The 27,946-nt window shown below is 41.8% G+C and overlaps 1 protein-coding gene across 1 annotated transcript; it reads right to left on the bottom strand.

Annotated features, from left to right (window-relative positions):
* Positions 1-752: 752 nt before the first annotated feature.
* Positions 753-13,740, bottom strand: LOC113894777 (rho GTPase-activating protein 20-like). Its single transcript, XM_027545427.1, has 5 exons — positions 13,584-13,740; positions 7,876-8,051; positions 5,949-6,110; positions 1,502-1,611; positions 753-990 (listed from the first exon to the last, which is right to left on the bottom strand). Exons 3-5 carry the CDS (start codon positions 6,105-6,107, stop codon positions 753-755), a joined length of 507 nt encoding a protein of 168 aa, XP_027401228.1. The 5' UTR covers positions 6,108-6,110; positions 7,876-8,051; positions 13,584-13,740.
* Between the last annotated feature and the right edge of the window lie 14,206 nt (positions 13,741-27,946).

Genomic DNA, 27,946 nt, shown 5'->3' with positions numbered 1-27,946 from the left:
CTAGTTTTATTGAGATAGGATTTATATATGGCATCTTATTAAAACTTATAAAGTATCGAATACAACACAAATTGTGAAATTCACTTCAGTGAAGAAATAACTGAAACGTGGGTAGCAGAGGTTTCTGTGCGGGGCGGGAGGGTTTGTGAAGGAAGAAAGCATCTGGAGAGAAACATGTCTGTCTGTCTAACTACATTGCCATGCCTCACACTTGCTGTCCGGGGCAGCTTGGGGAAGATCTGTGATCATATTAGGCATGTTGTGGCTCTGTTAGGATGTTCTGAAATATTTTACTAGCTTCCTCATCCTCTGGCGGAGACACAATGGAAGCCAAATACTTTCCTGAATGAGCCACAGCTGGCAGAGTGCGGCCAGTATGTGTGGAGCCTCAGGTGCTCATATTGCCCAGGCCGCTAAGGTGTGCCGACAGTGACCAGATGTATTGGGTGTTGTCATCATTGTGTAATGATGAAATCATAGTTTGGAGGCTTGTATACCCTCAGTGATTAGGCTGAGAGTTGAACCTTGGCTCTCTGATTCCAAAGCCAGGTTCTTTTCTATCATATCATCCTACTCTTACCTCTCTATCATTTAATCTCTTGGGTGGCAAAGGGGAAGTGAGTCAACTGTTCTCAGTTATAATACACCTTCCCATGCCCAACCAGAGTAGGACTCTGCCACTCCAAGGCAGTGTAATTAAAATGTGCACTTTAAAAACTGGTTCATCAGAGTTAATACTACAGACTTCAGGTTCAAGATGGGGACTCTGCCCCACAAGGCATAAGAATAAGAGATCTCGTTACCTTTTTGGTAAAGTTTCCTAATTCTGAGCTGCCAGAATTAGGCAGATGAAGAATGCTTGGGGTTATACACACTGATAAATTATAAGCTGTCATCTGATTGGATGAGGAATGTTGCTCAATATTGCGTAAAACTGCAAAAAGATATCGCAGAAAAACTACATTGGCTCTCGGCAGCTGGTCTAGAAGCCTAAGGACAGAAAACACACTTATAAATAAAGCGAGTCATTTTGCTTAGTAAGTGGAAATACAGAGAACAAAGTACTTCTTTTTATACCATGTACACAGTCCATTCTCACAGTTCCAGGCATGAATGCATACAAAATGTTTCACTGAATTTAATTCCTGATTCAGATAAGAACTACTCTGGTTAGTTATGTGTTTGTATTTAAGATCATACCACTGGCGGATTGGTTCTTTATCATCTCTTTTGAGACCAGTGGATTTCACCTCCATCAGTTTCGTGTATTCAGAAGGCATAAAATGGTCAAGCATTCCATGTTAATAAGATTGGTGACAATTACAGTGTGACCAATAAGGCATGCATCTCATTTCAAACTGGCTTCCATGGGCATGATCAAGTGAAACCCCGTGATACTGGTCATTATTTTAGAGGACACAGCTGTAAAGTATAAGCTAATATTTTCCTAAGAGTATGTTGGTTGTATTTTCTCAGAGTTGAGTAATTATGGCATCATTACCTCTGGGTCGCCTTTATTTTGTCGTCCTCATTCCCTTGATCAATAACATCAAGCCATTTATCATAGAGACTGGCTGAAAATATGCTTCCTTGGATATTTCGAAGAAAATCCTTATATAGATCAAAAAGTATATATTATTCTTAGGATAAACTCAATGGAGAATTTTCAAATAACATATTTACTTGAAAAATTCAATTCAGTCCTCAATTGCTTCACAGCAACGCACACTGATTCACACAGAGCTTGGCTGTGATTCTCCACAACCTTGCACACCTAGATGTACTGGTTGGATTTTCCCCAACTAAAATTAGAAGCATAAAAGTAGAGTCTGGGCTGTAGTGAGAATGCAGCTAAAGCTCCTTCTATCACCTGGAACTTATCTCTGTGTACATGTTAACACATTAGTACAAACTGGCAAGGCCTGGTGATAACTCATCCTAAATCCTATTAGTTTCTTGAAAAGAAACGCACATGCCCATTTTGTTTGTTTACTTCAGACACATGCTTGCTTGTGATTCAAGAAAGAGAAGTTCTGAAATAAAACAAACAAAATTACACCCCTACATGGTCTTCTACACATATTAAGAGAAAACCTGAAGTATGTGTGCTCTTTGGGAAAAAGCTAGTATCGAAATAGCTTCAATCTTTTTCTTTAAAAAAAAAAATTTTTTTATTGTCATTCAGTCTCTTAGCCGTGTCTGACTCTTGGCGATCCCATGGACTGCAGCCCACCAGGCTCCTCTGACCATGGGATTCTCCAGGGAAGAGTACTGGAGTGGGTTGCCATTCCCTTCTCCAGGGGATCTTCCCAACCCAGAGATCGAACTTGCGTCTCCTGCATTGGCAGGCAGATTCCTTACAACAAAGACACCTGGGAAGCCCTAAGATTTCATATGAAATCTAAAAAGTGTAAGTAGAAGGAAAATAAGTCAAGTCAGAGTGGTGACAGTGTGAGAATGAGTTGACATTTTGTTGCTGATTCTGGAAGTTGTCTTTAGGAGCTGAGGGCAGTCTCAAGTTGACAGCAAGGATGAGGAGATCTTAGCTCTACAACTGCATGGAACTGAATTCCAACATCTGAATGGGCAAGGAAATAGATTTGTCCCTGGGGCCTGCAGAAAGGAATGCAACCCTGCTAACACTTTGGTTTCAGCCCACTAGGACCTGTAACAGATTTCCTACTTGCAGAACTGCAGCATAATACAATACTATTGTTTTAAACCCTTAAGTTTGTGGCAAGCTGTTATAGTCATGAAAGAAAACTAATACAACAGTCTTCTCTTATTAATTTGTGTAAGTTCTTCGTAATTTTGAATAGAAATTAAAAATTCCAAAGGCCGTAAAAAAAAAAAAATATATATATATATATATATATATATATATATAAAAGTTCAGTTCTACAGGCTTTTAAGCAGCAGGTGTTAGAAATAAATCAAAACCCCCATGGGTAAACTACATGGTACCCTTACAACACTTTGAATGGAATATATCCACCCAAGGAGGAAACTGAAAATTTAGATACATTGCAACTTGACACCTGTGGGATAGAATATGCAGATATCAGCTTCCTAAGTGGAAGCCTGAAAACTTTATCCTGATGACCAAGTCTTAATATCATAGAATGGGGCCTATTAAAAGAGATGAGGTTGTAAACTGTTGTGCAAACTTGCCTTGCCAGTTTCAAAGGCACAACTTGCTTCTACTGGTCTTAATATACAGCCTGCTACTGCTACTGCTAAGTCGTGTCAGTTGTGTCCGACTCTGTGTGACCCCACAGACGACAGCCCACCAGGCTTCCCCTTCCCTGGGATTCTTCAAGCAAGAACACTGGACTGGGTTGCCATTTCCTTCTCCAATGCATGAAAGTGAAAAGTGAAAGTGAAGTCGCTCAGTCGTGTCCAACTCTAGCGACCACATGGACTACAGCCTACTAGGCTCCTCTATCCATGGGATTTTCCAGGCAAAAGTACTGGAGAGGGATGCCATTGCCTTCTCCGAATATACAGCCTGACTTCTCTTACTAGTATCTTCTATAGGCAGTGTTTCTAAGGTAACTATCATGATTGTAATCCTGTTAGTGTTCGCTTGTTTCAGTACTTATTGAGCTGCTGTTTGCGTCAGGCACTCTCTTGAGTACTGAGGATAGAGTATGAAGGTAATGTACAAAGTCTCAGTCCTCTCATACTTTTTCTTGGAATTGGTATACAGTACCCAATGCTGGTCATCAGGGTTTCACTATGCTTCTTATGGAGTGTCCGCAGTACATTTGGAAGGAGGAAACACTCCATTTCAGTTCAGCCATTCAGTCCTGTCCTACTCTTTGTGACCCCATGGACTGCACACCAGGCTTTCCTGTCCATCACCAACACCTGGGTCTTGTTAAAATTCATGTCCATGGAGTTGGTGATGCCATTCAACCATGTCATCTGCCTTTGGCTTCTGGGAGTCTGGGAGTGTGCAGCAGGGCCTTTGCCTTGTGTACCAAACTACATGCACTTGGAGTGTGTCTCTTCTCTCTCCTGAACCCTGTGCTGTAGAATCGATTGGTGAGACTGAGTATGGTTAAGCCAGGACATGACTCATGCAGAATATGCCATGGTATTTGCTATTGGACCACTGTTTATACACAGTTTAATGACAAACTCAATGTGGTTCTGACTATATATTCATTTCTGATTTACACCAACTCCATGGTTGCTTTGACATATGGTATTCTCAAGGCCAAAGTTGCAAGGTTTGATTCCCCACCAAGATCAATCAACTTTAGGAAGAGAAAACTTTGGGACTGTCAAAGACCTGTACCCATAAGTAGCCACCCACTTACTAGTCTGTGCTTATAGCATGGAAACAGGCAAGAGCCTAGTAACACTTGCTCAAAAGTGAAATCAGTTCCAAGTGTGCACCTTTTAGAGGGTAGCACTCTACTTGCTGTTTGCATATCTAGTGTGTATTATTATGGGTCAAGTGTCAAGGGGTCAACTCTAAATCATACCTGCACTGTTGGTATTACCATACAATCAAACATTAATAGGGGACAAGGAAACACCATATGTTATTTGATTTCTAAGATAATTTTAATAACCTGTCTGTAGTTATTACTACATCAATATATTTTTGTTCATAGCTGCTAACAAGTACCAAGATGGACTGATTAATTTTTTCTTTCTGTTGTATTATCGCCCTGGTAGAAATTTAACTACACACGGGTGATTTAGCTGTATCATTTCAAACTCAGTCTATTTTTTGTATAAACCTATTGAATTTTGCAAAATTCCAAACAGATTTTGATTGTTGCACTCCCTTTAAAAATAAGATTTATAAGATTAGGCATGTAGTAAAACTGGTTACCATGTAACTGTAACCTTGGGTGGTGGGTTAAACTTACAAATGTTAACAAAGCCCATTAAAGATGGTAAGGGAGATAAAAGGAGGAAAAAGAAGGAACAAATGGTGGCATCATCCCTACACTAATTTTCAAGTAAAAGGCATTGAGACACAGGGGAAGCAAGGATGATGAAGTGATCAGAGATTTTGGTGGCCTCACTAAGGGTTTTTTGATTCATTATAAGACAAATGGGCTTCCCAGGTGGTGCTAGTGGTAAAAAACCTGCCTGCCAATGCAGGAGATGCAAGAGATGCAGGTTCGATCCCTGGCAGGAAGATCCCCTGGAGAAGGGCATGGCAAACCACTCTAGTATTCTTGCCTGGAAGATTCCATGGACAGAGGAGTCTGCTGGGCTACAGTCAATGGGATCACAGAGAGTCGGCTGCGACTAGGCGACTAACACACACAGACACACACACACACACTAAACACACGAGTTTACCATAGTGAGTAAACATCTGTCCTGCATCCATGTTAAGTTGCTTCAGCCGTGTCCAATTCTGTGCCACCTCATGGACTATAGCCTGCCAGACTCCACTGTCCATGGGATTCTCCAGGCAACCATACTGGAGTCGTATGCCAGTCCCTGTTCCAGGGGATCCTGGCAACCCAGGGATGGAACCCAGGTTTCCTGCATTGAAGGCGGATTCTTTACTGTCTGAGCCACCTGGGAAGTTACTTCTGTTAACTGTTTCCAAAAGCTTCATATGAATTTTATTTTGGAAATGTGGCCTTCATTAGGAAGGTGATGAGGAAGTCATCCAAAGCAGGAAGCTTGTTTTGGTAAACACTCAATGTGTAAGTGGGTATTTTGAAATATCTTGTTATTCCTTTGCATGGAGTGTTCAGGAGTCAAGATGTGCAATGAAAAAGGAAAATATCTAATGTATGGGGCTTATAACATCTGCGGTACCTTCCTTCAGTTTTGGCTTTGTGAAGTGTTTTTCACTTTTCAGCTCCTTCCTCTCTTATGCCTATTAGGTTTCTTGGGCATTCATAATGAAGGATCAGTCATATACCTTCAGATTTACCGTGCGTGGATAATGGTCAAACTTTCCTTACCTTTAAGACGGAGGCAATAACAAGAATTGGTTCCTCATTCAAGTTCACTGTGTCTCCACAGTTTAGTTTCTTCTTTAGGGCTCTGCATGATTTTATACTGGGTGATTTTCTGAAGATGCCTTCTGTGAACGGCCCTTTTTGATTGATAAAGTAAAGCATATCCTATAGGGAAGGAAAGAAAAGAAAACTGTGGGACATTTCATGTCTAGAAGCCCAGAGCACAAGCTTGCTCCTGTTTTGACAGACCTGTGGTATATGAGGGTACAGTTAAAGAACAGCACCGAAGTCAATTTGAAATTTTTTCTTCAGTGTCTCTAAATATATTTTCGACCCAACAATCGATTTGACATTCATACACTGAAACATTGTAAACACTTGTGTAATCAGATTTTCCGTTTCAGTGAATTTACTGTGTTAAACGCCTCTGCTTTGAGGCCTTTGTAGATTTCACACTCTCTTCGTTTACCGCTCCTTTCTCTTTATTCACTATTATACATGGTCTTCCCTAAGTGTGGAAATCTTTTTGCCATATTCATGCTCCATTTGTTTCTTCCCCTTCCAGGGACTGTCCACCCCATTCAGTCCTGTTTCCTGTATTCCCTCCCCTCAAAATCAGGCTCAATACGCCTCTCCTCCTTCTCCGATGACATTCCTGTCTCATCAGCCTTTCTAGTTCCTTTTCCTGTATTTTCATGTCCTCTGCTGTCTGCAGATTTAGAGACATAAGAGATATTGGAGCCAGGTTTTCCAAGGAATGTGGAATCTGTTATGCCAGTCATCCACTGTGTGACTTTGGGCATAGCACATACTTGGGTGAGGCTCTTTTGTTTATCATTTATGAAGTGGGGGTGATGATAGTCATGGCTACCTCCTAAATTTTCTGTGAAAGATGCAAGGTCTGGGGTAGTAGCTAGCACGTAGCTAGTATGATAAATTCCTTCATATATACCATAAAATTCCCTGCATCTAGTGCAGTGCTTGGAGAGATAGTGGACAGTGAACAAGAGTTAATGCTTACAGTTCAGTACACTAATTTGATATAGCACAGTCCGAACTCTGTGACTCTCTTTTGACACCTTCTGTCAGGAGCAAATGATTCATCTTTGCCAGAGGATGCGTACTTTCTGCTTAAACACTTGAGTTCCCTATCAAATCCGTGTGAGACATTTTGCATCATAAGGGGGAGAAGACTCAGCTGAAGGAGACTTGAGGAGACGAGGAGACATATGAGGATGAGGTGGACTCGCAGAGATTCTTACACACAGAGTCTGAAGGAAAGCTACGCGGTCAAAATAGCCTGGAGTTAAAACTCGCCTCCAGGACCTCCCCACCATTCTATGCAAAACAAGCACTCTGTCACCCGAAGGAAAAAATGGACATTGGGTTGATTTTGCCCAGCTCCCAGCCTGTCCCAGCCTCTGGCTGATCTCCACAATTCCTTGCCGCAGCTGTTTAAGAGATAACTACTCTGAACAACCTTGCAGAAGAACAGGCCCCCTTAAGACAGGAGCTTTCCACATACGTGCCTCTATATACTTCCTCTTTTCTTGGGTAAGGGCAGCAGCTCACTAATCTGACTGATGCCCCTTCTTGCCTCATAAAGGTGATCTGTAAAAGACTGCTCTCATTCTTTTTCTCAACCTCGCCTTCTCTAACTGCCTTAACTTACAGAGTCCATGTTAACTGGTCTGAGCTGGTATAGATGGGTCTTTGTTGAAATCAGCGGAATGGATGAGAGTATCTTTTCATCTTGTACTTGCCTTCTGACTCTGCAGTACCTAAATCAGATCTTATTCTTTGAAGTAATGTTATGAATCTTATCGGACAAAGCCAGACTTCTTCATTTGGGAGTAGATTTGGAAGAGAACACTTGGTCTCTCAGCACTCCCCTTCTCAGGAAGGTTACAGAAACCAAAATAAGACCTACCAGAATTGGGGTGGGCAGGGTGTCATTATCACATACATCCTCAAGAGGAGCTCCAAAGAGCTGTTTTGGCTTTGTGGGTGGTAGACATGGGTGTTGGTTCTCCTTGCAGGTCCTGGAGATACAGCCAAAGGCCCAGTTTTTGAGAGAACTCTTCCTAACTGTCTTCTTGTCTGAAACTAATGTAGAAGAGAGATTTTCACTAGTAGTAGTTTAGCTTATTTAGCCTGATTTCCACCACTTACATTCAGCAGCATGTTCATGGCAGAGGCTGAAAGAGAGAAACCGAACCATTTGTTACATAGCATTCCCCTCATTCTGAAGCAGGCTAATTGCATCCTTGTGGTGTTACCATGTTCTTCTTGCCCATATTCTGCAAACCAGTAGTTAAACCTAGAGGCGTGGTCAGACTCAGGGTAGATTCTCCCTGTGACAGTATTCCCCAGACAGTGCTCTCTATTCCCTTTGCCCTGTGTCATGAGGCACTTAACCTATAGTTATACAGGTTTCCTAATGTTGAGTATTATCAGTGGATTCTGGTTTCAGATCTCATTTTAAAGGCCAAAATTCTTTAATATTCAAATCAAGCAGCATTTGTAGGAAGTTTCCTTCCTCTGTTCAGTTACCTGTTTGGTTTTCTGAGTACCCAGTCATGCACAATTTTCTCCCTTGAAAAGAATCGCCTTTCACGAGACATCCTACCTGACAGTGCTTGTCAGCCTCTGGACCTCTCCTCTGGGAGGCCACACACCTCAGTCAGCTCCAAGAACGACTTCCTGCCCTCAGGGTCCTTGAGAAGTAGTCATTAATTGCAGACCATATGGTAGGATTACAGGGGGCCATTTTTTGTGTGTGTGACACTTTACTCAGATAACCCAAAGATGAATTTTAACTACCAACAGCCCCTGTCAAAGGAATATTTTTCAAAAAAGAGTGATCAGCAGTGAAGAATTGAGTTCAAAGTGTCTCGTGCCCAGCTATGAATGTTTTCCTGATATTTCCTCAATAAACCTGCTTAATATTTCCTTAAATAACCAGCTAAAGAAGTCAATTAGAGGAGCCCAGTTGTAGAAAAATAAACAGAAGAATTTAACCAAATCTTTTAAAATGCCCATTCACTTGTCTTTCGGAGACATAGTGAGTGCGTCACCATGTCCATTCAAATGAGTGAACCACTTGTGCTGGGTGAGAGAACCAGAAGGCTCCTATTCTGCCTCTTAATTGGATGAGTTACCTAAAACTCTTTGAGCCTCAGTTTGCTCAAATGTAACATAAATGAGGCTACTTACACCTGACTGGACTACATAACATAATGTACTACCCAGCACAAGACATGGCACATAGCAGCCTTAGTAAAGGTAATTTCCCTCCTTCAGAAGGCCTAAGGCAGCCTAGACATCAGTCGCCTCCCCCTAAGCAGACCGCACCCCCATTCTCCATTTGACTGTGTAGCCTCCAGAAGGTGTGCATTCCTGAAGGAATGCCATCACTTTGCCTTAGGCTATTTCTGCCCTGACATTCATACTACCATCATTTTAAAAGGAGATAATGAAGAAAGCAAATGCATTCTTAAATTCAGGAACAGATTCTCCTAATTAATATGTACAAACGTGAAAAGATACATGTTTATATGGGTTGAGTTGCTTTATGCACCCTGGTTTCCCTACTCTTAACCTGATTCTTTTATTTCTAAACTACCCACAGGTATTCATGTATTTTAAATGTATTCATTCATTGTTCAGCTTTAATAAAAATACTCTTAGGAAGAAAGCTCTATCAGTTGGTACAAAGCTATATGGCCAGCTAGCCTATAAGCATAGATGCAAAGCAAAATAGACATTAAGGCCTACGCTTTTATTTTCGGGCCTAGATTGGCCTTTCATAATGTACATTGGTTGGTGTTAGAGTTCTTGTGGGCTCTGTGACCAATAAAACTGTATACTATATCCACGAAAAGTATGGTGCTCAATTATTCAGTCGTGTCCACCTCTTGAGACCCCATGGACTATAGCCTGTCAGGCTCCTGTCCGTTGGTCTTCCTGGATATTAATACTGGAGTGGGTTGCCAGGGACTGTGAAACAGGTTAACTTTACAACCTCATCTTTCTTAAACAATCCTGGCAAGATTTAGGTTAGTGTTTTTCCTCATGCTCAAATTAGGGTTTGAATGTTAAAAACTGAAATTGTGTAGCTTTGTGGGTATAGAATAACTATTATAGGAATACAAATACATTAAGTAGAAATTCTATTCTGGCCCCCGTACTTGCTAAATTAGTAAGACATTTTCTTCAGAGAAAGAAATGTCAATGGGACAATACTGGAATGGTAGTAGGGATAATTGCAAGAGGAAAGACTTAAAAACAAACAGACATATAAACATTCAGTCCAGTTCCATTTGCAACCTAGGTCTGAAGCAGAATGGAAAGAGAGCTTGCTGTGGAGGTAGAATCCAGAGTTCACGTCTCAGAGGCAGTCCTAAGGTGGTGGAGGAATAGAACAGAAAGACGACTTTCTCCTCACAAATTCATCAAAAGAACATTGAATGCTGAGCAAATTCCACAAAACAATTTCTGAATGCTGCCAGAGCACATCAGGCACCCAGAAAGGCAGCCCATTGTCTTTAAAAGGCGGTGGGACAAAATATAAAAGAGAAAAAGAGAGACAAATGAGGTAGGGACAGAGATCTGTCCTGGGACGGTAGTCTTAAAAGAGGAGAAGTTTCCCAACACTAGGAAACACTCTCATTGGCAGGTCAGTGGGGAGTTTTGGAATCTCAGAGGGTAACATAACGGGGAGGAAAAAGAAAGAAAGAAAGAAACCCCACAGATTGCATGCCTAACATCAACTTCCAGCAGGGAACTAGTCCAGACACTCACAGTTGCCACCAGCAAACTGGGGGCCTGAACATGGAGGTGCGGGCTGCATTGCTTAGGGTAAGGGCCAGGCCTGAGTGCCCTGAGGGCAATCTGAGGGAGCTAATGTGAGATAGCAACCCAAATTGTGGGATAGCCAGACAGAGAGAAAAAAAAAAAAACTGTCCTGTGAAAAGCCCTAATCTAAGGCACTTCCTGGCCCACTCACAGAGCAGAGGACTGAGAGAATACCAGAGCAGAGCTAGCTGGCTGTGCACTGACTCATCTCCCACCAGAGACAGGGAGGCAGGCGGGGGCAGCCAGAGCCTGAAAGGGGCAATCTCAGCCCCAGAGAGGCATCCTCTACAAAACTGCAAGCAGGCTCCCATTTGCTAACCAAGACTTGTTGGGATTCTGGGCGGTTGACATCTGCTGGGACGGTCGCAGCCAGAGATCAGCTCCCCAGAAGAGACACACGGCCCACCTGAGACAGGCAGGCCTGCTGCCACCCAGCAAATCAAGCGGCTGGGATGGGGGAGGTGATAAGACACAACACACCTGGGGGTCGCTAAGCACCTGGTCGCCTGAGCTGCTCGGACATGGGAAGGGCACAAAACGCAGGTCCGACTGAGTCTGTGCCTTTGTGGAGTACCTGAGAACCTGAACCTGAACCTGAACGGCTTAGACCTGGGAAGTGCACGCAACCCAGGGCCTGCCTCAGACAGTTGCAGGCAGAGCAACCTGGAGCCTGAGCAGTGTAGACTGGGAAAGGATACACACCGTGAGCGGGGGCAAACCCAGTGCGGCCAGGACACTGTGAGCACATGCCAGGGATATTTGTTTGCAGTGCTCCTCCGTCCCCACAGCACCAATGAATAAGGGAGCCTAAATAAGTGACCACCTTCACCCCCATGAGTCAGGGCGGAAATTAGACACCAGCAAATAGAAGAAGTTAAAATAAACAGAGGGAACCGCTCTGGATAAGACAGGTGCAACAGATTAAAACCTTGTAGTTAGCACTGACTACATTGGAAGGAGCCTATAGATCTTGAGAACTATAAGCTGGATCACGGAACTATCTGAAACTGAACTAACCCCACACTGCCCACAACAACCGAAGAGAAATTCCTAGATATATTTTTAGTATTATCATTAAAAAAATATTTTTTTTAATTTTTAAGTCCTCTATTACTTCTTTAATTTTAATTTTTATAACCTACTATTACCTGCAAACTTCATATATATGTTTTGTTATTTTTTGTGACTTTGTTTTGTTTTTCTAATACTGTATTTGGGAGACTCTAACCTTTACTGTACACTTTTAATATTTGCTTTTTGGTATTTGTTGTCAATTTTGTACGTTTAAGAACCCAATCTTCACTACCCATTTTTACTTGGGAGTTTGATCACTGCCTTGATTGTGCTCTCCCCCTTTTGACTCTCCTTTTTCTCCACCAGGTCGCCTCTATCTCCTCCCTCACCCTTTTCTTCCCTACCCACTCTGTGAATCTCTTTGTGTATTCCGGGCTATGGAGAACATTTTGGGAACTGATTACTGGCTGGATCTGTCTCTCTCCTTTTGATTCCCTCTTTTCTTATCCTGATCACCTCTCTCTGCTTCTTCCTTCTCTTCTCTGGGTAAGTGCATGAGCCTCTCTGAGGGGCCCAGACTGTGGAGAGCACATAGCGAATTGATTACTGGCTAGCTTGCTCTCTCCCCTTTTGATTCCCCCTCTTCTTCTCCTGGTCAACTCTATCTCCCTCCTCCTTATTCTCTTCAACATCTAACTTGGTGAAACTCTCAGGGTGTCCCTCACAGTGGAGAAGCTTTTCATCATTAACCTAGATGTTTTATCATCGGTGCTGTACAGATAGAGAAGTCTTGAGGCTACTCTAAGAATAAGACTGAAAACCAGAGACAGGAGGCTTAAGTTCAAAACCTGAGAACACCAGAGAACTCCTGACTCCAGGGAACATTAATGGACAAGACCTCATCCAAAAGCCTCCATACCTACACTGAAACCAAGCACCACCCAAGAGCCAACAAGTTCCAGAGCACGACTTACAACACAAATTCTCCAACAACGCAGGAACATAGCCCTGAGCTTCAATATACAGGCTGCCCAAATTCACAGCAAACCCATAGACATCTCAAAACTCACTACTGGACACTTCATTGCACTCTGGAGAGAAGTCCAGCTCCACCCACCAGAACAGGGACGCAGGCTTCCCTAAGCAGGAAACCTTGACAAGCCACTCATACAATCCCACACAGAGTGAGGAATCTCCACAATAAAAAAGAACCACAAGCTGCCAGAATACAGAAAGGCCACCCCAAACACAGCAATCTAACTGATGCTGAAGCTAAAACTCCAATGCTTTGGTCACCTGATGTGAAGAACTGACTCATTGGAAAAGACCCTGATGCTGGGAAAGATTGAAGGCAGGAGGACAAGGGGACGAGAGAGGATGAGATGGTTGGACGGCATCACCAATTCAAAGGACGTGAGTTTGAGTAAGCTCTGGGAGTTGGTGATGGACAGGGAGGCCTGGCGTGCTGCCGTCCTCGACCCCAAGGACTTGGGGTCACTGTAGTCCTTGGGGTAGCAAAGAGTTGGACACGACTGAGCAGCTGAACTGAACTCAATGAATCGTGATGTCTCCTAAAGCTGTACTAGTTGCTTCTTGAAATCAGAACAGTCTTATCCTTGCTTTGATCTCACAGGTGGGAATCTTCCCATGTCTTGGAGCAGATGGAAATTACTGCCCTTAGAATGTGCTTTGGGCTCTAGGATCTCCCATTGACCCCTGGCAGCCTTGCTGTCTTTGGCATCAAAGCCAGTTACATTATTCACATACCTGCAACCTTCTCACTGTTATCGGTAATATCAGTGATATCACTGTTATCAGAACTCACTGACGTCTCTCCAAAGAGACAAGTGATATCTTCTCCAAATATCTTGAGACAGTTTTCAATGAGAAATTGTATGAAAGAAATCTGTAACACGAAGGGGCAAAAAATGGGGTATTACTCTACATATGGTGTAATAGTAAATCACATTTCATCCATGAATCTTGGCTCTAACCAAAAATGCAAAAGAAATCTGAGAAAAAATCAGACTTGATTAAAAAATATATAAATATATATACATCAGCTTTTTCTAAGACATAACTGATACTTTTAAGAGTAGTTTGGGCTCAAATTTTAAAATTCTTTTAGTCAGTGTGCTAAAGTTTTATTATGTACCCTGCTTTAATAGCTAAAATTTTGTAATGATGGTTAACATGCTTAAAACTAGGATGATTATTAAGTATCCCGCATAGGATTTTTGGGACAAAAATATATATTCTCTTATTAAGTTTTATTTATTTTTAATAAATTTGTTTCTAGTTTTATTGAGATAGATTTTTTATATCTCATATTATTAAAATTTATACAGTATCAAATACAACACCAATTGTGAATTTCACTTCAGTGAAGAAATATCTGAAACTTGGGTAGCAGAGGTTTCTGTGTTGGCCGGGGGGCTTTGTGAAGGAAGAAAGCATCTGGAGAGAAAACATGTCTGTCTGTCTTACCACATTCCCTTGCCTCACACTTGCTGTCCGGGGGAGCTTGGAGAAGAGCTGTGATCTTATTAGGCATGTTGTGGCTCTCTTAGGATGTTCTGAAATATTTACTAGCTTCCTCATCCTCAGGCAGAGACACAATAGAAGCCAAGTATTTTCCTGAATGACCCACCGGTGGCAGAGTGCGGCCAGTATGTGTGGAGCCTCAGGTGCTCATATTGCCCAGGCCGCTAAGATGTGCCGAAAGTGACCAGATGTATTGGGTGTCATCATTGTGTAATGATGAAATCATAGTTTGGAGGCTTGTACACCCTCAGTGATTAGGCTGAGAGTTGAACCTTGGCTCTCTGATTCCAAAGCCAGGTTCTTTTCTATCATATCATCCTACTCTTACCTCTCTATCGTTTAGTCTCTTGGATGGCAAAGGGGAAGTGAGTCAACTGTTCTCAGTTATAATACACCTTCCCATGCCCAACCAGAGTAGGACTCTGCCACTCCAAAGCAGTGTAATTAAAATGTGCACTTAAAAACTGGTTCATCAGAGTTAATACTACAGACTTCAGGTTCAAGATGGGGACTCTGCTCCGCAAGGCATAAAAATGAGAGATCTCGTTACCTGTTTGGTGAAGTTTTCTGAGCTGCCAGAATTAGACAGACAAAGCATGCTTGGGGTTATACACACTGATAAATTATAAGCTGTCATCTGATTGGATGAGGAATGTTGCTCAATATTGTATAAAACTGCAAAAAGATATCGCAGAAAAACTACATTGGCTCTCGGCAGCTGGTCTAGAAGCCTAAGGACAGAGAAAACACTTATAAATAAAGCGAGTCATTTTGCTTAGTAAGTGGAAATACAGAGAACAAAGTACTTCTTTTTATACCATGTACACAGTCCATTCTCACAGTTCCAGGCATGAATGCATACAAAAATGTTTCACTGAATTTAATTCCTGAACCAGGTAAGACCTACTCTGGTTAGTTATGTGTTTGTATTTAAGATCATACCACTGGCGGATTGGTTCTTTATCATCTCAATTTAGACCAGTGGATTTCATCTCCAACAGTTTCATGTATTCAGAAGGTGTAAAATGGTCAAGCAGTCCATGATAATGAGATTAGGAGAAAAACACCAATTACAGTGTCACCAGTAAGGCATGCATCTCTCTTCAAACTAGCTTCCATGGGCATGATCAAGTGAAACCCCGTGATACTGATCATTATTTTAGAGGACACAGCTGTAAACTATAAGCTAATATATTCCTAAGAGTATGTTGGTTATATTTTCTCAGAGTTGAGTAATTATGGCATCATTACCTCTGGGTTGCGGTTATTTTGTCTTCCTCCTCGCCTTGATCAATAACATCAAGCCATTTATCATAGAGACTGGCTGAAAATATGCTTCCTTGGATATTTCGAAGAAAATCCTTATATAGATCAAAAAGTATGTATTATTCTTAGGATAAATTCAATGGAGAAATTGCAAAGAAAATATTTAGTGGAAAACTTCAATTCAGTCCACAATTCCTTCACAGCCACGCAGACTGATTCACACAGAGTTTGGCTGTCATTCTCCACAGCCTTGCACACCCAGAAGTACTGGTTGGATTTTCCCCAACTAAAATAAGAAGCATAAAAGCAGAGTCTAGGCTGTAGTGAGAATGCAGCTAAAGCTCCTTCTATCACCTGGAACTTATCTCTGTGTACATGTTAACACATTAGTACAAACTGGCAAGGCCTGGTGATAACTGATCCTAAATCCTATTAGTTTCTTGAAAAGAAACGCACATGCCCATTTTGTTTGTTTACTTCAGACACATGCTTGCTTGTGATTCAAGAAAGAGAAGTTCTGAAATAAACAAAATTACACCCCTACATGGTCTTCTACACATATTAAGAGAAAACCTGAAGTATGTGTGCTCTTTGCGAAAAAGCTAGTACCGAAATTGCTTCAATGTTTTTTTTTTTTTTTTAAAAATCATATAAAAGTTCAGTTCTACAGACTTTTAAGCAGCAGGTGTTAGAAGTAAATCTAAAGCCCCAATGGTAAACTACATGTTACCCTTACAACTCTTTGAATTGTATATATCCACCCAAAGAGAAAATTGAAAAATTAGATTCATTGCAACTTGACACCTGTGGGATAGAATATGCAAATGTCAGCTTCCTAAGTGGAGGCCTGCAAACTTTATATTGATGACCAAGTCTTAATATCGGAGAATGGGGCCTATTAAAATGGATGAAGTTGTAACCTGTTGTGCAAGACTGAGGGGAAATGATTGCATTGCCTTGCCAGTTTCAAAGGCACAACTTGCTTCCACTGGTCTTAATATACAGCCTGACTTCTCTTAATAGTATCTTCTTTACACAGTGTTTCTAAGGCAACTATCATGATTACAATCCTGTTAGTGTTCGCTTGTTTCAGTACTTATTGAGCTGCTGTTTGTGTCAGGCACTCTCTTGAGTACTGAGGATAGAGTATGAAGATAATGTACAAAGTCTCAGTCCTCTCATACTTTTTCTTGGAATTGGTATAGAGTACCCAATGCTGGTCATCAGGGTTTCACTATGCTTCTTATGGAGTGTCCGCAGTACATTTGGAAGGAGGAAGCACTCCATGTGAGTTCAGCCATTCAGTCCTGTCCTACTCTTTGTGACCCCATGGACTGCACACCAGGCTTTCCTGTCCATCAGCAACACCTGGGTCTTGTTCAAATTCACATCCATGGAGTTGGTGATGCCATTCAACCACGTCATCTGGCTTTGGCTTCTGGGAGTCTGGGAGTGTGCAGCAGGGCCTTTGCCTTGTGTACCAAACTACATGCACTTGGAGTGTGTCTCTTCTCTCTCCTGAACCCTGTGCTGTAGAATCGATTGGTGAGACTGAGTATGGATAAGCCAGGACATGACTCATGCAGAATATTCCGTGGGTATTTGCTATTGGACCACTGTTTATAGACAGTTTAATGACAAACTCAATGTGGTTCTGACTATATATTCATTTCTGATTTAGACCAACTCCATGGTTGCTTTGACATATGGTATTCTCAAGGCCAAAGTTCCAAGGTTTGATTCCCCACCAAGATCAATCAACTTTAGGAAGAGAAAACTTTGGGACTGTCAAAGACCTGTACCCATAAGTAGCCACCCTCTTACTAGTCTGTGCTTATAGCATGGAAACAGGCAAGAGCCTAGTAACACTTGCTCAAAAGTGAAATCAGTTCCAAGTGTGCACCTTTTAGAGGGTAGCACTCTACTTGCTATTTGCATACCTAGTGTGTATTATTATGGGTCAAGTGTCAAGGGGTCAACTCTAAATAATACCTGCACTGTTTCTATTATCATACAATCGAACATTAATAGGGGACAAGGAAACACCATATGTTATTTGGTTTCTAAGATAATTTTAATAACCTGTCTGTAGTTATTACTACATCAATATATTTTTGTTCATAGCTGCTAACAAGTACCAAGATGGACTGATTAATTTTTTCTTTCTGTTGTATTATCGCCCTGGTAGAAATTTAACTACACACGGGTGATTTAGCTGTATCATTTGAAACTCAGTCTATGTTTTGTATAAACCTATTGAATTTTGCAAACTTCCAAACAGATTTTGATTGTTGCACTCCCTTTGAAAATAAGATTTATAAGATTAGGCATGTAGTAAAACTGGTTACCATGTAACTGTAACCTTGAGTGGTGGGCTAAACTTACAAATGTTAACAAAGCCATTAAAACTCCTAGAGGAGAACATAGGCAAATCAGTCTCTGACATACATCACAGCAGGATCCTCTATGACCCACCTCCCAGAATATTGGAAATAAAAGCAAAAATAAACAAATGGGACCTAATTAACCTTAAATGCTTCTGCACATCAAAGGAAACTATCAGCAAGGTGAATAGACAGCCTTCAGAATGGGAGAAAATAATAGCAAATGAAGCAACTGACAAACAACTAATCTCAAAAATATAGAAGCAACTCCTACAGCTCAACTCCAGAAAAATAAATGACCCAATCAAAAAATGGACCAAAGAACTAAGTAGACATTTCTCCAAAGAAGACATACAGATGGCAAACAAACACATGAAAAGATGCTCAACATCACTCATTATCAGAGAAATGCAAATCAAGACCACTATGAGGTACCATTTCACACCAGTCAGAATGGCTGTCATCCAAAAGTCTACAAATAATAAATGCTGGAGAGGGTGTGGAGAAAAGGGAACCCTCTTACACTGTTGGTGGGAATGCAAACTAGTACAGCCACTATGGAGAACAGTGTGGAGATTCCTTAAAAAACTGGAAACAGAACTGCCTTATGATCCAGCAATCCCACTGCTGGGCATACACACTGAGGAAACCAGAAGGGAAAGAGACACGTGTACCCCAATGTTCATCGCAGCACTGTTTATAATAGCCAGGACATGGAAGCAACCTAGATGTCCATCAGCAGATGAATGGATAAGAAAGCAGTGGTACATATACACAATGGAGTATTACTCAGCCATTAAAAAGAATACATTTGAATCAGTTCTAATGAGGTGGATGAAACTGGAGCTTATTATACAGAGTGAAGTAAGCCAGAAGGAAAAACACCAATACACTATACTAACACATATATATGGAATTTACAAAGATGCTAACAATAACCCTGTGTACGGGACAGCAAAAGAGACACTGATGTATAGAACAGTCTTATGGACTTTGTGGGAGAGGGAGAGGGTGGGAAGATTTGGGATAATGGCATTGAAACATGTAAAATATCATGTATGAAACAAGTTGTCCGTCCAGGTTCGATGCACAATACTGGATGCTTGGGGCTAGTGCACTGGGACGACCCAGAGGGATGGTATGGGGAGGGAGGAGGGAGGAGGGTTCAGGATGGGGAACACATGTATACCTGTGATGGATTCATTTTCATATTTGGCAAAACTAATACAATTATGTAAAGTTTAAAAATAAAATTTAAAAAAAATGGTAAGGGAGATAAAAGGAGGAAAAAGAAGGAACAAATGGTGGCGTTATCCCTACACTAATTTACAAGTAAAAGGCATTGAGACGCAGGGGAAGCAAGCATGATGCAGTGATCAGAGATTTTGGTGGCCTCACTAAGCGTTTTTTGATTCATTGTAAGACAAATGGGCTTCCCAGGTGGTGCTAGTGGTAAAAAACCTGCCTGCCAATGCAGGAGATGCAAGAGATGCAGGTTCAATGCCTGGCAGGAAGATCCCCTGGAGAAGGGCATGGCAACCCACTCTAGTATTCTTGCCTGAAGGATTGCATGGACAGAGGAGTCTGCTGGGCTACAGTCAATGGGATCACAGAGAGATGGCTGTTAGGAGGCTACTAACACACACAGACACACACACACACACACACACAGAAACAGAAACACACACACTAAACACGTGAGTTTACCATAGTGAGTAAACATCTGTCCTGCATCCATGCTAAGTTGCTTCAGCCGTGTCCAATTCTGTGCCACCTCATGGACTATAGCCTGCCAGACTCCACTGTCCATGGGATTCTCCAGGCAACCGTACTGGAGTCGTATGCCAGTCCCTGTTCCAGGGGATCCTGGAAACCCAGGGATGGAACCCAGGTTTCCTGCATTGAAGGCGGATTCTTTACAGTCTGAGCCACCTGGGAAGTTACTTCTGTTAACTGTTTCCAAAAGCTTCATATGAATTTTATTTTGGAAATGTGGCCTTCATTAGGAAGGTGATGAGGAAGTCATCCAAAGCAGGAAGCTTGTTTTGGTAAACACTCAATGTGTAAGTGGGTATTTTGAAATATCTTGTTATTCCTTTGCATGGAGTGTTCAGGAGTCAAGATGTGCAATGAAAAAGGAAAATATCTAATGTATGGGGCTTATAACATTTGCGGTACCTTCCTTCAGTTTTGGCTTTGTGAAGTGTTTTTCACTTTTCAGCTCCTTCCTCTCTTATGCCTATTAGGTTTCTTGGGCATTCATAATGAAGGATCAGTCATATACCTTCAGATTTACCGTGCGTGGATAATGGTCAAACTTTCCTTACCTTTAAGACGGAGGCAATAACAAGAATTGGTTCCTCATTCAAGTTCACTGTGTCTCCACAGTTTAGTTTCTTCTTTAGGGCTCTGCATGATTTTATACTGGGTGATTTTCCGAAGATGCCTTCTGTGAATGGCCCTTTTTGATTGATAAAGTAAAGCATATCCTATAGGGAAGGAAAGAAAAGAAAACTGTGGGATATTTCATGTCTAGAAGCCCAGAGCACAAGCTTGCTCCTGTTTTGACAGAGCTGTGGTATATGAGGGTACAGTTCTAGAACAGCACCGAAGTCAATTTGAATTTTTTTCTTCAGTGTCTCTAAAAATATTTTCGACCCAACAATTGATCTGACATTCATACACTGAAACACTGTAAACACTTGGTAATCAGATTTTCTGTTTCAGTGAATTTACTGTGTTAAACGTCTCTGCTTTGAGGCTTTTGTAGATTCACCCTCTCCTCCTTCACTGCTCCTTTCTCTTTATTGCCTATTATAGATGCTCTTCCCTAAGTGTGGAAATCTTTTTGCCATATTCATGCTCCATTTGTTTCTTCCCCTTCCAGGGACTGTCCACCCCATTCAGTCCTGTTTCCTGTATTCCCTGCCCTCAAAATCAGGCTCAATACGCCTCTCCTCCTTCTCCGATGACATTCCTGTCTCATCAGCCTTTCTAGTTGCTTTTCCTGTATTTTCATGTCCTCTGCTGTCTGCAGAGTTAGAGAGATAACAGATATTGGAGCGAGGTTGTTCAAGGAATGTGGAATCTGTTATGCCAGTCATCCACTGTGTGACTTTGGGCATAGCACATACTTGGGTGAGGCTCTTTTGTTTTTCATTGATGAAGTGGGGGTGATGATAGTCATGCCTACCCTCTAAATTTTCTGTGAAAGACGCGAGGTCTGGGGTAGTAGCTAGCACGTAGCTAGTACGATAAATTTCTTCATATATACCATAAAGTTCCCTGCATCTAGTGTAGTGCTTGGAGAGACAGTGGACAGTGAACAAGAGTTAAAGCTTACAGTTCAGTACACTAATTTGATATAGCACAGTCCGAACTCTGTGACTCTCTTTTGACACATTCTGTCAGGAGCAAATGATTCATCTTTGCCAGAGGATGTGTACTTTCTGCTTAAACACTTGAGTTCCATATCAAATCCCTGTGAGACATTTTGCATCATAAGGGGGAGTAGACTCAGCTGAAGGAGACTTGAGGAGACGAGGAGACATATGAGGATGAGGTGGACTCTCAGAGATTCTTACACACAGAGTCTGAAGGAAAGCTACGCGGTCAAAATAGCCTGGAGTTAAAACTCGCCTCCAGGACCTCCCCACCATTCTATGCAAAACAAGTACTCTGTCACCCGAAGGAAAAAATGGACATTGGGTTGATTTTGCCCAGCTCCCAGCCTGTCCCAGCCTCTGGCTGATCTCCACAATTCCTTGCCACAGCTGTTTAAGAGATAACTACTCTGAACAACCTTGCAGAAGAACAGGCCCCCTTAAGACAGGAGCTTTCCACATACGTGCCTCTATATACTTCCTCTTTTCTTGGGTAAGGGCAGCAGCTCACTAATCTGACTGCTGCCCCTTCTCACCTCATAAAGGTGATCTGTAAAGGACTGCTCTCATTCTTTCCCTCAACCTCGCCTTCTCTAACTGCCTTAACTTACAGAGTCCATGTTAACTGGTTTGAGCTGGTATAGATGGGTCTTTGTTGAAATCAGCGGAATGGATGAGAGTATCTTTTCATCTTGTACTTGCCTTCTGACTCTGCAGTACCTAAATCAGATCTTATTCTTTGAAGTAATGTTATGAATCTTATCGGACAAAGCCAGACTTCTTCATTTGGGAGTAGATTTGGAAGAGAACACTTGGTCTCTCAGCACTCCCCTTCTCAGGAAGGTTACAGAAACCAAAATAAGACCTACCAGAATTGGGGTGGGCAGGGTGTCATTATCACATACATCCTCAAGAGGAGCTCCAAAGAGCTGTTTTGGCTTTGTGGGTGGTAGAGACGGGTGTTGGTTCTCCTTGCAGGTCCTGGAGATACAGCCAAAGGCCCAGTTTTTGAGAGAACTCTTCCTAACTGTCTTCTTGTCTGAAACTAATGTAGAAGAGAGATTTTCACTAGTAGCAGTTTAGCTTATTTAGCCTGATTTCCACCATTTACATTCAGCAGCATGTTCATGGCAGAGGCTGAAAGACAGAAACTGAACCATTTGTTATATAGCATTCCCCTTATTCTAAAGCAGGCTAATTGCATCCTTGTGGTGTTACCATGTTCTTCTTGCCCATATTCTGCAAACCAGTAGTTAAACCTAGAGGCGTGATCAGACACAGGGTTGATTCTCCCTGTGACAGTATTCCCCAGACAGTGCTCTCTATTCCCTTTGCCCTGTGGCATGAGACACTTAACCTATAGTTACACAAGTTTCCTAATATTAAGTGTTATCAGTGGATTCTGGGTTCAGATCTCATTTGAAAGGCAAAATTATTTAATATTCAAATCAAGCAGCATTTGTAGGAAGTTTCCGTCCTCTGTTCAGTTACCTGTTTGGCTTTCTGAGTACCCAGTCATGCACAATTTTCTCCCTTGAAAAGAATCGCCTTTCACGAGATATCCTGCCTGACAGTGCTTATCAGTCAGCCTCTCGACCTCTCCTCTGGGAGGCCACACACCACAGTCAGCTCCAAGGATGACTTCCTGCCCTCAGGGTCCTTGAGAAGTAGTCATTAATTGCAGACAATGTGGTAAGATTACAGGGGGCCAGTTTTTGTGTGTGTGACACCTTACTCAGCTAACCCAAAGATGAATTTTAACTACCAACAGCCCCTGTCAAAGGATTGTTTTTCAAAAAAGAGTGATCAGCAATGAAGAATTGAGTTCAAAGTGTCTCGTGTCCAGCTATGAATGTTTTCCTGATATTTCCTCAATAAACCTGCTTAATATTTCCTTAAATAACCTGCTTAGATAACCAGCTAAAGAAGTCAATTAGAGGAGCCCAGTTGTAGAAAAATAAACAGAAGAATTTAACCAAATCTTTTAAAATGCCCATCCACTTGTCTTTCGGAGACATAGTGAGTGCCGCACCATGTCCATTCAAGTAAGTGAACCACTTGTGGTGCTGGGTGAGAGAACCAGAAGGCTCCTATTCTGCCTCTTAATTGGATGAGTTACCTAAAAGTCTTTGAGCGTCAGTTTGCTCAAATGTAACATAAATGATGCTACTTACACCTGACTGGACTACAGATCTGGCAACCAGGGAGGAAACCCAGGTTTCCTGCATTGAAGGCGGGATTCATTTACTGTTCTGAGCCACCGGGGTTTACTTCTGTTTAACTTGTTTCCAAAAGCTTTCATATGAATTTTATTTGGAAATGTGGCCTTCATTAGGGAAGGTGATGAGGAATATCATCCAAAGCAGAAGCTGTTTTGGTAAACACTCAATTGTGTAAGTGGGGTAGTTTGAAATAATTTGTTTATTCCTTTGCATGGAAGTGTTTCAGAGTCAAGATGGTGCAATTGAAAAAGGAAATCATCTAATGTATGGCTTATAACATCTGCGCGTTACTTCCTTTCAGTTTGGCTTTTGAAGTGTTTTTCACTTTTCAAGCTCTTTCCTCTCTATGTGGCCTATTAGGTTTTGGGCATTCATAATGAAGGATCAGTTCATATAACCTTTCCAAGATTATACCGGTGTGGCATAATGGGCAAACTTCCTTACCTTTAAGACGGTAGCCAATAACAAGAAGTTGTTCCTCATTTCAAGTTCACTGTGTCGTCCACAGTTAGTTTCTTCTTCTAGGGCTCTGCATGATTTTATACTGGGGTGGATTTTCTTGAAGATGCCTTCTGTGAACGGCCCTTTTTTGATGAATAATAGAAGCATACCTATAGGGAAGGAAAGAGAAAAGAAAACTGTGGACTTTCATGTCTAGAAGCCAGGAGCACCAAGCTTGCTGCTGTTTTGAAGGACTGTGTATATGAGGGTTACATTAAAAGACAGCACCGAAGTCAATTTGAAATTTTTTCTTTCAGTGTCTCTAATATATTTTCACCCAAACAATCTATTGACGATTCATACACTGAACATTGTAAAACTTGTGTAATCAGATTTTGCCGTTTTCAGTGAATTACTGTGTTTAACGCCTCTGCTTTTGAGGCCTGTTGTAGATTTCACACTCTCTTTCGTTTACCGCTGCTTTCTCTTTATTTCAATTATCATGGTCTTCCCTAAGTGTGGAAAATCTTTTTGCCATATGTCATGCTCCATTTGTTTCTTCCCCTTCAGGGACTGTCCACCCCATTCAGTCCTGTTTCCTTATTCCCTCCCCTCAAAATCAGGCTCAATACGCCTTCCTCCTTCTCCGATGACATTCCTGTCTCATCTAGCTTCTAGTTCCTTTCCTTGTATTTTCATGTCCTCTGCGTCTTGCAGTTTTAGAACATAAGAGATATTGGAGCCAGGTTGTTACCAAGGAATGTGGGAATCTGTTTGAGCCAGTCATCCATGTGTGACTTTGGGCATAGCACTACTTGGGTGAGGCTCGTTTGTTTATCATTTATGAAGTGGGGGTGCATGAAGTCATGGCTACGCTCCTAATTTTTTTTCTGTTTGAAAGATGCAAGTTCTGGGGTAGGTAGCTTAGACGGCGTAGCAGTATGATAAATCCTTCATTATACCATAAAATTCCCTGCATCTTTGCAGTGCTTGGAGAGATGTGGGCAGGAACAAGGAGTTGAATGCTTACAGTTCAGTATCACTAATTTGATTAGCACGGTCCGAAACTCTGTGGACTCTCTTTTGACCCTTCTGTCTAGAGCAAATGATTCATCTTGCCAGAGGATGCTTACTTTCTCTTTAAACACTTGAGTTTCCCTATCAAAATCCGTGGAGACATTTTGCATGCATAAGGGGGAGAAGACGGCAGGCTGAAGGAGACTATGAGGAGACGCAGGAGGAGATATGGAGATGAGAGTGGAACTCAAGATATTCTTACGACGCAAGAGTCAACTGAAGGAAATGCTACCGCAAGGTCAAAATGCCTGTGAGTTAAAACTCGCCTCCAGCCGACTCCGCCCACTTCTATGCAAAAACAGAGCACTCGATAAACGCCGAAAGGGAAAATAATGGACATTGGGCTTGATTTGCCCAGCCAGCCGTGTCACCAGCTCTCTGAGAGCTGATTCTCTACATAATCTGCCGCAGCTGGTCTAAGATAACTACTTACTGAGCAACCTGCAGAAACTAGGCCCCTTAAGACGAGACGTTTCCACATACGGTTGGCCTTTATTACTTCCTTGTTCTGGAAGGGCAGCCAGCTTCACTAATCTGACTAGAAGCCCCCTTTCTCCTGCATAAAGGTGATCTGAAAAGGACTGCTCTCATTCTTTTATCTCACCTCGCCCTTCTCTAGCTGCCTTAACTTTCAGATCCATGTTAACTTGGTCTTTGAGCTGGTATAGATGGCGTCTTTGTTGAATCAGCGATGGGATGCGAGTATCTTTTCATCTTTGTACTTGCCTTCTGACCTGGCAGTACCTAATTCAGATTCTTATTCTTTGAAGTAGATGTTATGAATTCTTAGCGGACAAAGCCAGACTTTCTCATTTGGGGTAGATTTGGAAGAGAACATTGGTCTTCTCAGCACTCCCCCTTTCTCGGAAGTTACAGAAACAAAATTAAGACCTACCAGAATTGGGGGGCAGGGTGTCATTATCAACATTCGCTCAGAGGAGCCCAAGAGCTGTTTTGGCTTTGTGGGTGTGAATGAGTGTTTGGTTCCTTGCAGTCCTGGATAGATAAGCCAAAAGGCCAGTTTGGAAGAACTTCTTCTAACTGTCTTCTTGTCTGAACTAATGTAGAAGAGAGATTTCACTACTAGTTAGTTTAGCTTATTTTAGCCTGATCTTTTCCCCACTTACATTTCAGCAGCATGTTCATGGCAGAGTGCTGAAAGAGAGAAAACCGAACCATTGTTACATCAGCATTTCCCTTCATTCTGAAGGCAGGCTAATTGCATCCTTGTGTGTTACCATGTTCTTCTTTGCCCATATCTGCAAACCAGTAGTTAAAACTAGAGGCGTGGTCAGACTCAGGGTAGATTCTCCCTGTGACAGTATTCCCCAGACAGTGCTCCTATATCCCTTTGCCCTTGTGTCAGAGGTCACTTAACCTTAGTTATACAGGTTTCCTAATGTTGAGTATATCAGTGAGTTCTTGTTTCAGATTCCCTCATTTTTAAAGGCCAAAATTTCTTTAAATATCAAATCAAGCACATCTTGTAGGAAAGTTTCTCCTCTGGTTCAGTTAACCTGTTTTGGTTTCTGAGTACCCAGTTCATGCACAATTTCTCTCCCTTTGAAGAATCGCCTTTCACGAGACATCTACCTGACAGTGGCTTGTCAGCCTCTTTGGACCTCTCCTCTGGGGCCACACACCTCAGTCAGCTCCAAGAACACTTCCTGCCTCAGGTCCTTGAGAAGTAGTCAAATTGCAGACCATATGGTAGGATTACAGGGGGCCATTTTTGTTGTGTGTGACACATTGTCTCAGATAACCCAAAAGATGAATTTTTAACACCAACAGCTGTCAGAAGGAATATTTTTCAAAAAAGACTTGACTCAGCAGTGAAGAATTGAGTTCCAAAGTTGTTCTCGTAGCCCAGCTTTGAATGTTTTCTGATTGTTCCTCCATAAACCTGTCTTATATTCCTTAAAATAACCAGCTTAAAGAAAGTCAATTAGAGGAACCCAGTTTGTAGAAAAATAAACAGAAGAAATTTAACCAAATCTTTAAAATGCCCATTCACTTGCTTTCGGAGACAAGTGAGTGCGTTCACCATTCCATTCAAATGATTGAACCACTTGTGCTGGGTGAGAGAACCCAGAAGGCTCCTATTCTGCTCTCCTTAATTGATGAGTACCGTAAAACTCTTTTGAGCCTTCAGTTTGCTCAAAATAGTAACATTAAATGAGGCTACTTACACCTGACTTGGACTACTAACATATTGTATACCAGCACAAGACATGGCACATAGCAGCTATTAGTAAAGCGTTATTTCCCTCCTTCAGAAGGCTAAGGGCAGCTAGACATCAGTCGCCTCCCCTAAGCAGGACGCACCCCATTCTCCATTTGACTGTGTAGCCTCCAGGAAGGTGTGCATTCCTGAAGGAATGCCATCACTTTTGCCTTAGGCTATTTTCTGCCCTGACATTCATACTACCTCCATTTTTTAACAACGGAGATAATGAGAAAGCAAATTGCATTTTAATTCAGGAACAGATTCTCCTAATTAATATGTACAAACGTTAAAAGATACATGTTATATATGGGTTGAGGTGCTTTATGCACCTGGTTTCCCTACTCTTTAACCTGATCTTTTATTTCTAAACTACCCACAGGTATTCATGTTTTTAAAATGTATTCAATTTCATGTTCAGCTTTAATAATAAAAATACTTCTATAGGAAGAAAGCTCTATCAGTTGGTACAAAGCTATATGGCCAGTAGCCTATAAGCAATTAGATGAAAGCAAAATAGACATTAAGGCCTACGCTTTTATTGTTCGGGCTAGATGGCCTTTTTAATGTACATTGAGTTTGTGTGTTA

The sequence above is a fragment of the Bos indicus x Bos taurus genome, chromosome 6, assembly GCF_003369695.1.
Source record: "Bos indicus x Bos taurus breed Angus x Brahman F1 hybrid chromosome 6, Bos_hybrid_MaternalHap_v2.0, whole genome shotgun sequence".
NCBI lineage: Eukaryota > Metazoa > Chordata > Mammalia > Artiodactyla > Bovidae > Bos > Bos indicus x Bos taurus.
The sequence above is the reverse complement of the archived record's forward strand: the minus strand, read 5'-3'. Positions and strand labels throughout refer to the sequence as shown.

Excerpts from the sequence above, each read along its gene's own strand:
- LOC113894777 (XM_027545427.1), bottom strand. The coding sequence starts at position 6,107 with ATGCTTTACTTTATCAATCAAAAAGGGCCGTTCACAGAAGGCATCTTC. Across the intron at positions 1,612-5,948 it reads TTATTGCCTCCGTCTTAAAG|GATTTTCTTCGAAATATCCA; the intron begins GTAAGGAAAGTT and ends GATCTATATAAG. Across the intron at positions 991-1,501 it reads AAAATAAAGGCGACCCAGAG|GCTTCTAGACCAGCTGCCGA; the intron begins GTAATGATGCCA and ends TTCTGTCCTTAG.